The 11,480-nt window shown below is 59.5% G+C and overlaps 2 protein-coding genes, 1 long non-coding RNA gene and 1 other non-coding gene across 7 annotated transcripts in view; 2 read left to right on the top strand and 2 right to left on the bottom strand.

Moving 5' to 3' along the window:
• Positions 1–688: 688 nt before the first annotated feature.
• ZFP36 (ZFP36 ring finger protein) lies at positions 689–3,240 on the top strand. The gene is made up of 2 exons (XM_032248826.1): positions 689–795; positions 1,578–3,240. The coding sequence occupies exons 1-2, from the start codon at positions 754–756 to the stop codon at positions 2,532–2,534; spliced, it is 999 nt and encodes a 332-aa protein (XP_032104717.1). The 5' UTR covers positions 689–753; the 3' UTR covers positions 2,535–3,240.
• On the bottom strand, positions 2,763–4,352 carry LOC116530660. Its single transcript, XR_004260101.1, has 2 exons — positions 3,345–4,352; positions 2,763–3,265 (listed from the first exon to the last, which is right to left on the bottom strand). It is a non-coding gene; the product is annotated as an uncharacterized LOC116530660 (long non-coding RNA).
• Positions 4,353–5,258: 906 nt separating this feature from the next.
• The window catches only part of PLEKHG2 (pleckstrin homology and RhoGEF domain containing G2), a 16,639-nt gene continuing 10,417 nt past the window's right edge, over positions 5,259–11,480 (top strand). For 3 of the 4 annotated variants that reach the window (XM_032248822.1, XM_032248823.1, XM_032248820.1), the window contains exons 1-7: positions 5,259–7,448; positions 8,101–8,231; positions 9,034–9,305; positions 9,384–9,484; positions 10,292–10,358; positions 10,475–10,521; positions 10,767–10,917. In XM_032248822.1, coding sequence (XP_032104713.1) covers positions 8,123–8,231; positions 9,034–9,305; positions 9,384–9,484; positions 10,292–10,358; positions 10,475–10,521; positions 10,767–10,917 — 747 coding nt within the window. In that variant the 5' untranslated portion in view covers positions 5,259–7,448; positions 8,101–8,122. The remainder of the gene's footprint in view (positions 7,449–8,100; positions 8,232–9,033; positions 9,306–9,383; positions 9,485–10,291; positions 10,359–10,474; positions 10,522–10,766; positions 10,918–11,480) is intronic. The other variant, XM_032248821.1, reaches the window with a different exon arrangement.
• TRNAI-UAU lies at positions 6,197–6,289 on the bottom strand. The gene is given in 2 exon segments: positions 6,197–6,232; positions 6,252–6,289. It is a non-coding gene; the product is annotated as a tRNA-Ile (tRNA).

Here is an 11,480-nt window from a genome sequence, read left to right as displayed (position 1 = left end):
GAAGGAAGGAAGGAAGGAAGGAAGGAAGGAAGGAAGGAAGGAAGGAGAGGAAAGAAAAGAAAAAAGAAAAGAAAAGAAAGAAAAGAAAAGAAAGAAAGAAAGAAAGACACAAAAAGTGCTGTGATCACAGGCGTGAGCCACTGCGCTCAGCCCCTTTCGGTTTGTTTCTGTGATCCTCCCAACCCTCTAATCCCTGTGAATCTGTCTCTGGGATTTTCTCTCTCTCTCCCCACCTTCCCTCCCTTCCTCACCCTCTCTATCCCTCTCTGCGTCTCTGCTGATGTTTTTCTCTCTGCCTCTCTCCCTGTCTGTCTGTGCCCCTCTGCGTGTCTCTGGCCGCCCCCGTCCCTCTGTGTCGCACGCACACGCCCCATCGGGCCTCTGCCCTTGTCAGTTGCCCCTGGAGCCCTGCCCCCACCTCCGTCCCAGTTTCCTTCTACAAGCCTCAGTCTCCAGCTCTGAAAACTCGGCAGGCGCCCCGCCATCCGCACCCCCACCCCGACCCCCACCCCTGTCCCACGCACTCCCCGCCCGGTCGCGGCTGTCCACCGGCCAAACTCAGGCACGTCCTGGCCCAGGGCCGGGCGGAAGGGAACCAGTCCAGGGCCAGCCAGGCTGCGCCAGGGGCGCGCGTCCGGGAAGCGCCCCTCCTGCCCCGCCCCCGGCCCCGCCCCAACCGGGCTCTATAAGAAGACGGCTCTCCCTGCCAGCCTCAGCCTGACTTCAGCGCTCCGACACTTGGCCGACTCCCTCATGGCCAACCGCTACACCATGGATCTCACCGCCATCTACGAGGTGAGTCCCCGCCACTCGGCACCTGCACGCCTGACTCCCAGCTCTCTAGAGCCGCAAGCTCCAGCCCGGGACGCTTGCCTCTCTTCTCCAACCGGGGCTCCCTAGCGCCCCAGCCCCGGGCCCCTGCCTTCTACTCCCAAGACCAGCTTGGTGATTTGGAGGTGGAAACGGAGCTCGCGTCTCCCGGGTCTTGGCTCAAACATGGGTGGGGCGGCCCGTGCAAGTGGAAAGTCGGAGAATATTTCTCACACCGAGGCTGCCTGGAGGCGGAAGTGGCCCCCATACCTGGCTCACCCCTAGTCGTTGCTGAGGGCGTGGTTTTGCGCGGAGGCGTTTCTGGGGCTGGAGTCTCAGGGTGGGGGGATCCAACTTATGTCTTTCCAGTCCCTGACCGTAGTTCTCCGAAAACCCTAAAACCAAAGCGATCCGGACTCCTGGGTCAACTTTGCCCGGTTTCTCCAGTTGTGAAACTGGAGATCCCGACGCGTGGGTCATATCCGGGGAGGCCCAGAGACTCAAAATTGGGAAACAGTGGTGCGCTCTGACTTCGGGGACCCCTCTTGGTCCAGCCGGGGAAACAGGAATTCCTGGGTCCCTTGGGATAATGCCTCGGTCGGAATCTCCAAATCTGGGTTCCTGGCATCTGGAACCTGGGAGTTTCTGCGGGCGGGTGGGGCTCAGGCCGGGAGCCCACAAACCGGCCTGGCAAGCTCTTGATCCCTGCAGTTGGAGTGGGGCGTCGCCCTGCATTTTCAGGTGCTTTAACCGACCCATTTCCGCAGAGCCTCCTGTCGCTGAACGCTGACGCGCCCGTGCCATCCGACCACGGAGAGACTGAGTCCAGCCCAGGCTGGGGCTCCTCGGGACTCTGGAGCCTGAGCCCCTCTGACTCCAGCCCGTCTGGGGTCATCTCTCGCCTGCCTGGCCGCTCCACCAGCCTGGTAGAGGGCCGCAGCTTTGGCTGGGTGCCCCCACCCCCTGGCTTTGCACCGCTGACTCCCCACCTGGGCCCCGAGCTGTCACCCTCACCCACCTCGCCCACAGCGACCCCCACCACCTCCTCCCGCTACAAGACTGAGCTATGTCGGACCTTCTCAGAGAGTGGGCGCTGCCGCTATGGGGCCAAATGCCAGTTTGCCCATGGCCTGGGCGAGCTGCGCCAAGCCAATCGCCACCCCAAGTACAAGACGGAACTCTGCCACAAGTTCTACCTCCAGGGCCGCTGCCCCTACGGCTCTCGCTGCCACTTCATCCACAACCCCAGCGAAGACCTGGCGGCCCCGGGCCACCCTCCTGTGCTTCGCCAGAGCATCAGTTTCTCTGGCCTGCCCTCCGGCCGCCGGACCTCACCACCACCGCCAGGCCTGGCCGGCCCTTCCCTGTCCTGCTCCTTCTCGCCCTCCAGCTCCCCGCCACCACCTGGGGACCTTCCACTGTCACCCTCTGCTTTCTCTGCTGCCCCTGGTACTCCCGTGGCTCGAAGAGACCCCACCCCAGTCTGTTGCCCCTCCTGCCGAAGGGCCACCCCTATGAGCGTCTGGGGGGGGGCCTTGGGTGGCCTGGTAAGAAGCCCCTCTGTACAATCCCTGGGATCTGACCCTGATGAATATGCCAGCAGCGGTAGCAGCTTGGGGGGCTCTGACTCTCCAGTCTTCGAGGCGGGGGTTTTTCCACCACCTCAGCCCACAACAGCCCCCCGGCGACTCCCCATTTTCAATCGCATCTCTGTTTCTGAATGACAAGTGACTCTGCCCCGCCAGATCAGCTGGATCTCAGGGGGGAAGCCACATCTCTTGCACTGTGGTCTTTGCATGGACCCAGGGCTGTGGAGACTTGGGGGACAGTAATCAAGTAACCCCTTTTTGCAGAATGCATTAACCCACTCCCCTGACCTCACGCTGGGGCAGGTCCCCAAGTGTGCAAGCTCAGTATTCGTGGTGGGGGATGGAGTGTCTTGAGGTTCTTAAAAAAAAAAATGTAGCATATTTAAGGGAGGCAATGAACCCTCTCCCCCACCTCTTCCCTGCGCAAATCTGTTTCCTGGAATCTTACGTGCTGTGAATAATAGGCCTTCTCTGCCCCTCCAGTTTTTAGAGATCTGAGGTTCCAGTCTCCTGGTAACTGGAACCTCCCCTGAGGGGGAATCCTGGTGCTCAAATTACCCTCCAAAAGCAAGTAGCCAAAGCTGTTGCCAAACCCCACCCATGAATCAATGGGTCTTTATTTATGACGACTTTATTTATTCTAATATGATTTTATAGTATTTATATATATTGGGTCGTCTGCTTCCCTCGTATTTTTCTTCCTCTTTTTTTGTAATATTGGAAACGACGGTATAATTATTATAAGTAGACTATAATAATATATTTAGTAATATATATTGTTACCTTAAAAGTCTATTTTTGTGTTTTTGGAAATTTTTAAATAAACGGAATCTGCGTGTAAGCTGGGATCCTCGCTTCTTCGCGGTCTAGAGACAAGAATGGGGAGGGAAGGGGTGACTTTTTGGAACCAGTCAACTCTGCTCCTCCCAGCCCCGCGGCGCTCACCTGGCAGGAAGTGACGTCACCGGGCCTGGCCGTTCACCTGAAAGGGTGGGACCAGGTGAGGTCACCAGATGAGAACCGGGGGAGCCAGTTCCCGGGCGTCGGGGGGGCCGCGCTCCCGTCTTGCCGGGCTCCTTGACCCAACTCTCCGGCGGGCGCGCGCGAGCGGGTACGGGATGTTTCCGTCCCCACGGGGCCGCGGGAGGCGGGAGGGGCCGGGTGGAGAGGACGGAATGTGCTGGGGCGCGCGCCCAGGGCGAGCGGGGGCGGGCGCGGGGCGGGACAGCCTGGGGTAACGGAACCCGTTTCGGGACTCGGGTTCCGGGGCGCTTCGACGCCTTCGGGATGTTGTGGGGAAGCGGGTTTTAGGGTCTCAAGAGTCTAGGATCTCAACATTTAGGAGTCTCAGGTTAAGTCCCCTGGCGCTTTAGACTCTAGAGCCCTGGTGGCTTGGAGTTGCAGGTTTTTGGCCACCCGGGACGCTGGAGCCCAGGAATTACCGGATCTTGGTATTTCCGAACCTTGGAAACCCGAGGCCTCAGACACCCACCAGGGTTGGCCCCGCGAGGCCAGGGCGTGTGGGTAGTAGGGGCCGCGCGTCTAGGAGGGGCCCCGGGGGAACTGCGTCTTCCGACCATACAAGGCCAGCGGCGTCGGGACCAGCCGCGGGGCCCAGCGCCCCGCGCCCGGAAGCCGCCCTGCGTCAGCGCCTGCGGCTTGGCCCTGCCGTCCAGCCTTCGCCCCCCGCTGCCCCTCTTTTTTCTCCTTGCCCCCCCGCCCCTCCTCCTCCCTCCCGCTTCCCTCTTCTCTCCTTTCCCTACCCTCACCCCTCCTCCTCCTTCTCACTTCCTCCTCTGCACCCTCCTGCCCCGCCCTACGCCCTTTGCCTTCAGCTCTTCTCTCTACCCTCCAACTCATCCCCTCCCTCATTACTCCTCTCTCCCACTTGCAGCCTCCCCATCCTGCTGTCTCTTACCCCCTTTCTCCTCCTTCCTGTCTCCCTTCGCTCCCTTTTTCTGTCCTTCCTTTCCTCTCCACCCTTTACTTGCCCTCTCACTCCCCACTGTCCTCTCCCCCTCCTACCCCCAAGCCTTAGTCCTCCTCCTCTTCTCTCCCTCTCCAGCCCCTTCCCTCCTCTCCCTTCTGTCTCCCTTCCTCAAGCCTCCTTCCTGCTCTCAGGCCTCCTTGGCCGTCTCCCCTGGCCCACTGACCTTTTGTCTCTTCTTCCAGGAAACTGCCTCCCTTGTGGGAAAGGGCTCAGGCCCTGATAAGTAGAAGAGGGTCAGGCGAGAGGGAGTCAGAACCCCTGCGATGCAAGGGCGTAGGAGGGGCAGAGAGCTAGAGCAGGAGCAAGCCGGCAGAGACATTCGCAGAAACAGAGCCTTGGACACGGAAAGAACAAAAAAGAGATATCGCTAGTCCTTCCTTTAGTCCCATCAGATTCTCTCACCCTTCCCCAAAGAATCCCTCATGTAAGAAAACGGCATCTCCCATCAGCTACCAGGGCTTAGGCCAGACACCCGGGAGTACCTCTTGACACCTTGCTCTCAAACCCACACCCCAGGCCGACAGCGATCCTGTGTGATCCACCTGCAAAATAGATCCACAATCCACCTGCCCCCACCATGACCCCCACCCGGGTCCTATCCAACAACGTCTCCCATTTGCATCTTCATAGCAGCCCATCCAGTCTCTGCTCCAGCCTCTGCCCTCAGTCTCCACTTTCCCCACTTCCCCAAGAGACAACCAGAGGAAGCCTGTTATGAGACCTGAGTCAGATCACGTAAAAGTCAAAGTCCTAAGTGCTCCCCACAGCCCACACAGTCTGGCACCCATCGCTTACCCTCCCCCTTGACCACTCTGCTGCAGGCATACTGGCCTCCTAGCTGGTCTGCTTCATCCGCAGGAGATTTGCACTAGCTGTTCCCTCTGCCTGAACACTCCCCTAGGGTCCTTATGGCTCACTCCCCTCCTTCAGGTCTCTGCTCAAAAGTTGCCTGATCTATGAGATCCTCCCTGACCATTGCTGTTGGCAATCCACACCCCACCTCCAACTACCCATCTTCCCTACCTTGCTGGACTTTTTCCATGACATTTATCATCACCTAACATTCAAATGTTCTCAATTCTTTTGTTTACAGCAATATGCCTCCCCACTATAATGTCAGGTCCTCAGGGGCAGGGATGTGCCCTTGGGAGGTGGGAGCTGGTGGGAGGTGCTGTTTCCTTACATGAGGGATTCTTTGGGGAAGGGCGAGAGAATCTGATCTGGCTAAAGGAAGAACGAGCGATGTCTCTTTCTTGTTCTTTCCGTGTCCAAGGCTCTGTTTCTCGAGCCCTGTGACACTCACTGCTGTATTACACACAACTAAAGGGGGCCAGGCACATAGTGAATGTTCAGTATTTGTTGAAAAATCAAGACTCAGAACCGGAAAGGAAACAGTTTTCCTTTTCAACAGAGGTGGAAAACTCCAAGACCGGTAAATACGTTCATTGTAAAAGAGGCATTAAAAAGAGACAGAGAAATATGCAGAGAGCCATATACAGCTTACCCAGGACCCATATCTCTACGAAAGTCAAACTATTTGCAGACTAAATTCCATGCCCAGAGCATCTAATAAGAGATGATACCCCCACCTGGTGGCTAGGATGGAAACCGCACCTTCCTACAATACAGAGCAAACAAGGGACTGTGACCAAAACCCTAGAAGTCTTTTGGGCCCAATAATTCAAAAGATGGAAATGTTCATTCATCTAAGTGATGTAGACGTTTTGGTTGGTTTATAAGATGTATAAGTTTGTAAGAACTGATGAGAAAAAAATTAAAAGTGCTGGGAGAGGCAAAAGAAAAAGAGTGCTCCAGGTGAGGATCGAACTCACAACCTCGGCATTGCTCCGCTCGCACTGTCATATAAGTACCGCGCGCTAACCGATTGCGCCACTGGAGCTCTGGCCGCACCCTTTCGCCGGGGAGTCCTTCAGTCATTCATGGCCACGTGACCTCACCGGACGACCCCGCCTTGTATTGCATATGCAGATTTAAAACTTTTGATTTACCAATAGGACACGGTCCTTCGTCAGTTCCGGATTCTCACGCCTCGCGGCCCTTGCTGTAAAAGGAAAAAGTCCGCGAGGCGTTTGGAATGTAGAGGAGTCGCCTACCCAGAGGACACGCCTCCTCATGAATATTCAGATAAGGGGGGGGGGTTGAAGCCTTAACCCTTCGCGGGCGGGCCGGCCGGAAGGCAGCCCCTCCCCCCCCGCAGGCGGGAACAGGATGTGAGCCGGGGCGACAGAGGGGGAGGGGAAGCCCCGGGCGACCGCCCCCCGCTGCACAGCTGGGACCGGACTCTCCCGCCCCAGATGTGGCGCCGCCGCCGTCACTCGAGCCCTGTGACACCCAGCTGGGAGCCCGAGGGGTCCAGAGGTTCGGACCCCGGCGTCCAGAATTTCTGCTCGGCATCCTGAGAGACCCCGAAGCCCAGGCCCGGGCGCCCAGGCTGGAGGACTTGAGCCATCCAGGTGCCCAGCGCCCCCTCCTGGAGCAGCCGGGAGCCCTAGACGTCAGCTCGCGGGACCCTGGAGGCCGAGCGCCCCGCACCCCCGTTTCAAGAACTCAGGATCCAGGACCGCAGACTCCCTTCTTGGCTCCGATCCCAAGACCCCGCGTTGGAGGAACTTGAGATTCGAACTTCTAAGCCCCCCATCCAGTTTTGGGCTGCAGCGTCCATCACTGAAAGGGGACCCAGGACTTTGGGACCCCCCCCGTGCTCCCACCTAGAGGGAGTTTCATCCCTGCCCCTAGAGTTAGGGGAACTCCGGAATCCACCCCCAACTCCACAGCCCTACCTAGAAGACTCAGGAATGTGGGTCCCCAGCGCCCCCATCTGAGACTCCAGAGTCGAGGCTCCTAGCATCCCCTACTTAGAACACAGAGAAATTCCGACTGTGGGACCCCACTCTCTGAGAGACCCCAGATTCTGTTCCTGGAGCCTGAGAGCCCGAAGTTCACGTCCCTGAGTCCGGCCTCCGAACCTCTCCCGGGACCGCGTCGGGGTCGCGCAGGAGCCAGGCTGCCTTGGGCCGGGGCTCGAGGCTCCCCGGGAGGTGAGCGGGAGGCGAGGGGCCCAGGCGGACTGGGGGAGGGGGCGGCGCCGCTGCGGAACAATGAGGGGGCGTGCCGTCGGGGGGCGAGCCGAGGCGCCGGCTGGAGTTGGGGGCTGGAGGGGTGTGGGAAGGCGCTGGGGAGGCTGCGGCTGTGGGGACGGCGCTCGGGGCTCGAGGGGGACCAGCCGGAGGGGGAGCGAGGGCTCCGGGCCAGCGCCCCAGCGCGCACCCCTCGGCGGGGGAGGGAGCCGTCTGCAGGACCCTGGCATCCGGTCCCCCAGCCTCCGCCCTCCCTTGGGACCCCGCGGCCTCCCGCCCACGGCTTTTCCCAGCCCTGCCCCTCGCCCTCCGCTCCAGCCAGAGCCCAAACGTTCCCAGGATCCCTAAGCCTCTGGCCCCAGACAAACGGGACTCGCAGCGTCTGCGCCTCCTGCTCCGCTCACTCTTCTTTGTCTCAGCTTTTCCATCTTTTTCCCCAGGTTCTCTCTCCTTGTCCCCTTCTTTCTGTCACTTTGTGCCTCCCCAATTAGTGATTCCCAGGAGCCCCTCCCTGGATTTAGAACACGCTCCTCATTCCCAGCCCCCATCTGTGAGTTTGGTTGGTGGAGAGGCCCATGGGGTCCTGATAGCCAAGAAGGGGGTCTTTCTACAGGACCCTGCTGGGCCGCTCAGCCATGCCTGAGGGAGCCCAAGGACTGAGCCTCTCCAAACCTAGCCCAAGCCTCGGGTGTGGCCGAAGAGGCGAAGTCTGTGACTGTGCCACCGTGTGTGAGACTCGGACAGGTGAGCCCAGAGGCAGGGGCGGAGCCTGTGGGGCATTTATTCCTGGGCAAGGCTGGCAACGCTGGATGATCGAGACAGCCCCAGGCCAACTCGCACTGAGCTCCGAGGCGGGTGAGGCAGGCGGATGAGGGAGGCGGCCGCATCCCCGGGCAATGACATGGCCAGAGTGGGCAGCGCTGGGCAGAGTGGTAAGGGCGGTGATGGGGGATCCTCCCATCCTGGAAAGTCAGGGGAAGGGTCCTGGCAGTGGGAACATCTCAACTGAGAAGTGGAAAATTAGGGGGAAGGAGTTGGGCAAAGACAAGGAAGAGTATTCCACATGCAAGGAACAGCATGTGCAAAGGCCCAGAGGTAAGAAAAGGCTACATGTAGGAGACTGAAAGAAGTTGAGTGTCAATGGAATGCAGAGTGTAAGAAGAGGGGTGGCTGTGGGAGGAGAGCTGGCTGGAGGAATTTGTGTCAGCCACATTGCCCAGTGCCCTGGGGATCTGAGGAGTTTGGACTTTATCTCGAGGGGCATGAAGGGGTTATACTCACGGGAGTGACACAGTCAGATGGGCAAATTAATAAAGGTCTACCTGGCTGATTCATGGAGGTGGATTAGAGTAATGGAGGCCAGAAGACCAGAGATGACCCTGATAGGACAGGATGGGACTAGACCAAGGAGGGCAGTCGGGAGGGAGGAAGGAGCCAGTGGGCGTGCTGTTGGCCAGGTGCGGGTGAGGGTGGGGGCTGAATGCATGAAAGGCTGTGGGAGTTGGTGTGGGGGGAGATTCCTCTGACCTCCTGTTCCACACTCCAGCAGCTCCTGCAGCCCCTGCCATGGCCTCCCCCCGAGGTTCCGGGAGTTCCACATCCCTGAGCACAGTGGGCTCTGAGGGAGACCCAGCCCCGGTGCCTACCCCAGCCTGCTCAGCCTCCAAGCCAGAGCCCCTTCCAGGGCCCCCCATCCGCCTACATCTCTCTCCGGTGGGGATCACAGGTTCAGCCAAACCCTCAAGGCTGGAGCGTGTGGCCCGAGAGATCGTGGAGACAGAGCGGGCCTACGTCAGGGACCTGCGCAGCATCGTGGAGGTAAGGCGGGCAGACACCCGAGGGCAGTGGGTACCCAGGCCAGCCCCTTGGCCCTGGTAACCCCAGTCATCCCCGCAGGACTACCTGGGCCCTCTGCTGGACGGCGGGGTCCTGGGGCTGAGCATGGAGCAGGTGGGCACGCTGTTTGCCAACATAGAGGACATCTACGAGTTCAGCAGGTCAGGGGCAGGTGGGACAGGCGGGAGGAGGGCTTTGACTGGTTGGAAGGTCTATTATGTCCTAATCCAAATCTTGGAGCTTCATAGTGTTCTGTCCAGGCTGGTACATGGGGTTGTGACATTGGGCAGGGAGCAGGGATCATGACTGGGAGTGAGAACCCAGAGTGAGGGAGGGCCATAGGAGATGGGAGTCAGAGGACCCAGATGAAGCCCAAACACTGGGACAGGGTTCCAGCATCAGGAGGAGGTCTCGAGGCTGTGTCAGGTCTGAGCTCACGATGAATCCAAAAATCACTTGGGGCCTGAAGGCCGGGACAGCGTGAGCATGCGTGTGACCCCCTAAGCCTGATTTGCCTGGGACTTTTCCAGCTTTAGCACTGAAAGCCTTCATCCTAGGAAACTGCTTGATCCCGGACAAACCAGGATGGTCACTGTGGTAAGGAGGAAGCTGGGGTCTGAGGATCATGACACTTTCAAGTGCCTTGATGAGGTCTCAGGATTATAGCAGGATCTTAAGATCATCCTAGCTCTTTGAGTCATGACATGACACCCCTAGGCTCACGCCAGCGGTGACACCAGTTCAAGCTGGAGAATGAGAAGCTATCCAGGGACAAAGTCTAAGCAGGTTACCACGTCCCGTGTAGCCCTCAGAGGACCCTTCCTCCAGATGTGACATCCCCTTAGGGGATGCTGGCAGTCAGCAAGCCCCCAGCCTCAGCAGACCGCTGGGGCATCGGCCTCCCGTAGGCCTCCCATGGGGGGGTTCGTGGAGACAGGCGGTTCTTCACCCTCCCCTCTCCTCCGTAGCGAGCTCCTAGAGGACTTGGAGAGCACCAGCAGCGCCGGGGGCATTGCCGAGTGCTTCGTGCAGCGGGTGAGTGGAGGGGTGGGGGGCCTTGGTAGAGGGGGAGAGCAGGCTTGGGCTAGGCTGGAAGGGGGGTCATGGGAAGCTGGGACCTGGGGTCTCCCTGACTCCCATGTCACCCGCAGAGCGAGGATTTTGACATCTACACATTGTACTGCATGAACTACCCGAGGTGAGGGGCAGGAGCCCCTGCCGGGCCTCAGGCCGTGCCCACAAGCTGATGTGCCAGTCACCCTCCCTCTACCCCCGACCCATCCAGCACCGACCCCTTCCAGGCTGTGACAGTAACTGACCTCTCCCTCACTGCCCCGCCCCCTGTCAGACCTCTACCCTTCCCAAACCCTGGCCCCTCCCCAACCCCTCTTGGCCCCGCCCACTGGAACTGACAACCACCACTGACCTGTGCTGTGCCCCCAGCTCCCTGGCCCTACTCCGGGAGCTGTCCTTGTCTCCACCAGCAGCCCTTTGGCTGCAGGAGCGCCAGGCCCAGCTTCGCCACTCGCTGCCCCTGCAGAGCTTCCTACTGAAACCCGTCCAGCGCATCCTCAAGTACCATCTGCTGCTGCAGGTCGGCTGGGGTCCCCAGAGCCAGGCCGGGGAGGGCGAGGTCCCGTCCCTTGACCACCTGTTGGTGCATCTGGAGGGTGGAACCCCCCCCGAGTTGGGCAAGGCCTGAGGAGGTGTCCTCTGACTTTGTACCAAGCTGTGCACCTGGGCAGGTATCCAGTCCCTAGAAACTGCGCCAGTGGGCCGGGTGCAGTGGCTCACACCTGTAATCCCAGCATTTTGAGAGGCTGAGGTGGGAAGATCACTTGAGCCCATTATTTCAAGACCAGGCTGGGCAACATAGCAAAACCCTGCCTCTATAAAAAAATTTCAGCCGGGCGCGGTGGCTCAAGCCTGTAATCCCAGCACTTTGGGAGGCCGAGGCGGGTGGATCACGAGGTCAAGAGATCGAGACCATCCTGGTCAACATGGTGAAACCCCGTCTCTACTAAAAATACAAAACATTAGCTGGGCATAGTGGCGCATGCCTGTAATCCCAGCTACTTGGGAGGCTGAGGCAGGAGAATTGCCTGAACCCAGGAGGCGGAGGTTGCGGTGAGCCGAGATCGCGCCACTGCACTCCAG

Source organism: Sapajus apella, unplaced genomic scaffold (assembly GCF_009761245.1).
Source record: "Sapajus apella isolate SASKATOON/1434 unplaced genomic scaffold, GSC_monkey_1.0 scaffold68, whole genome shotgun sequence".
In the NCBI taxonomy this organism is placed as follows: domain Eukaryota; kingdom Metazoa; phylum Chordata; class Mammalia; order Primates; family Cebidae; genus Sapajus; species Sapajus apella.
Note: the sequence above shows the minus strand (reverse complement) of the source record. Positions and strands in the feature narration are given on the sequence as shown.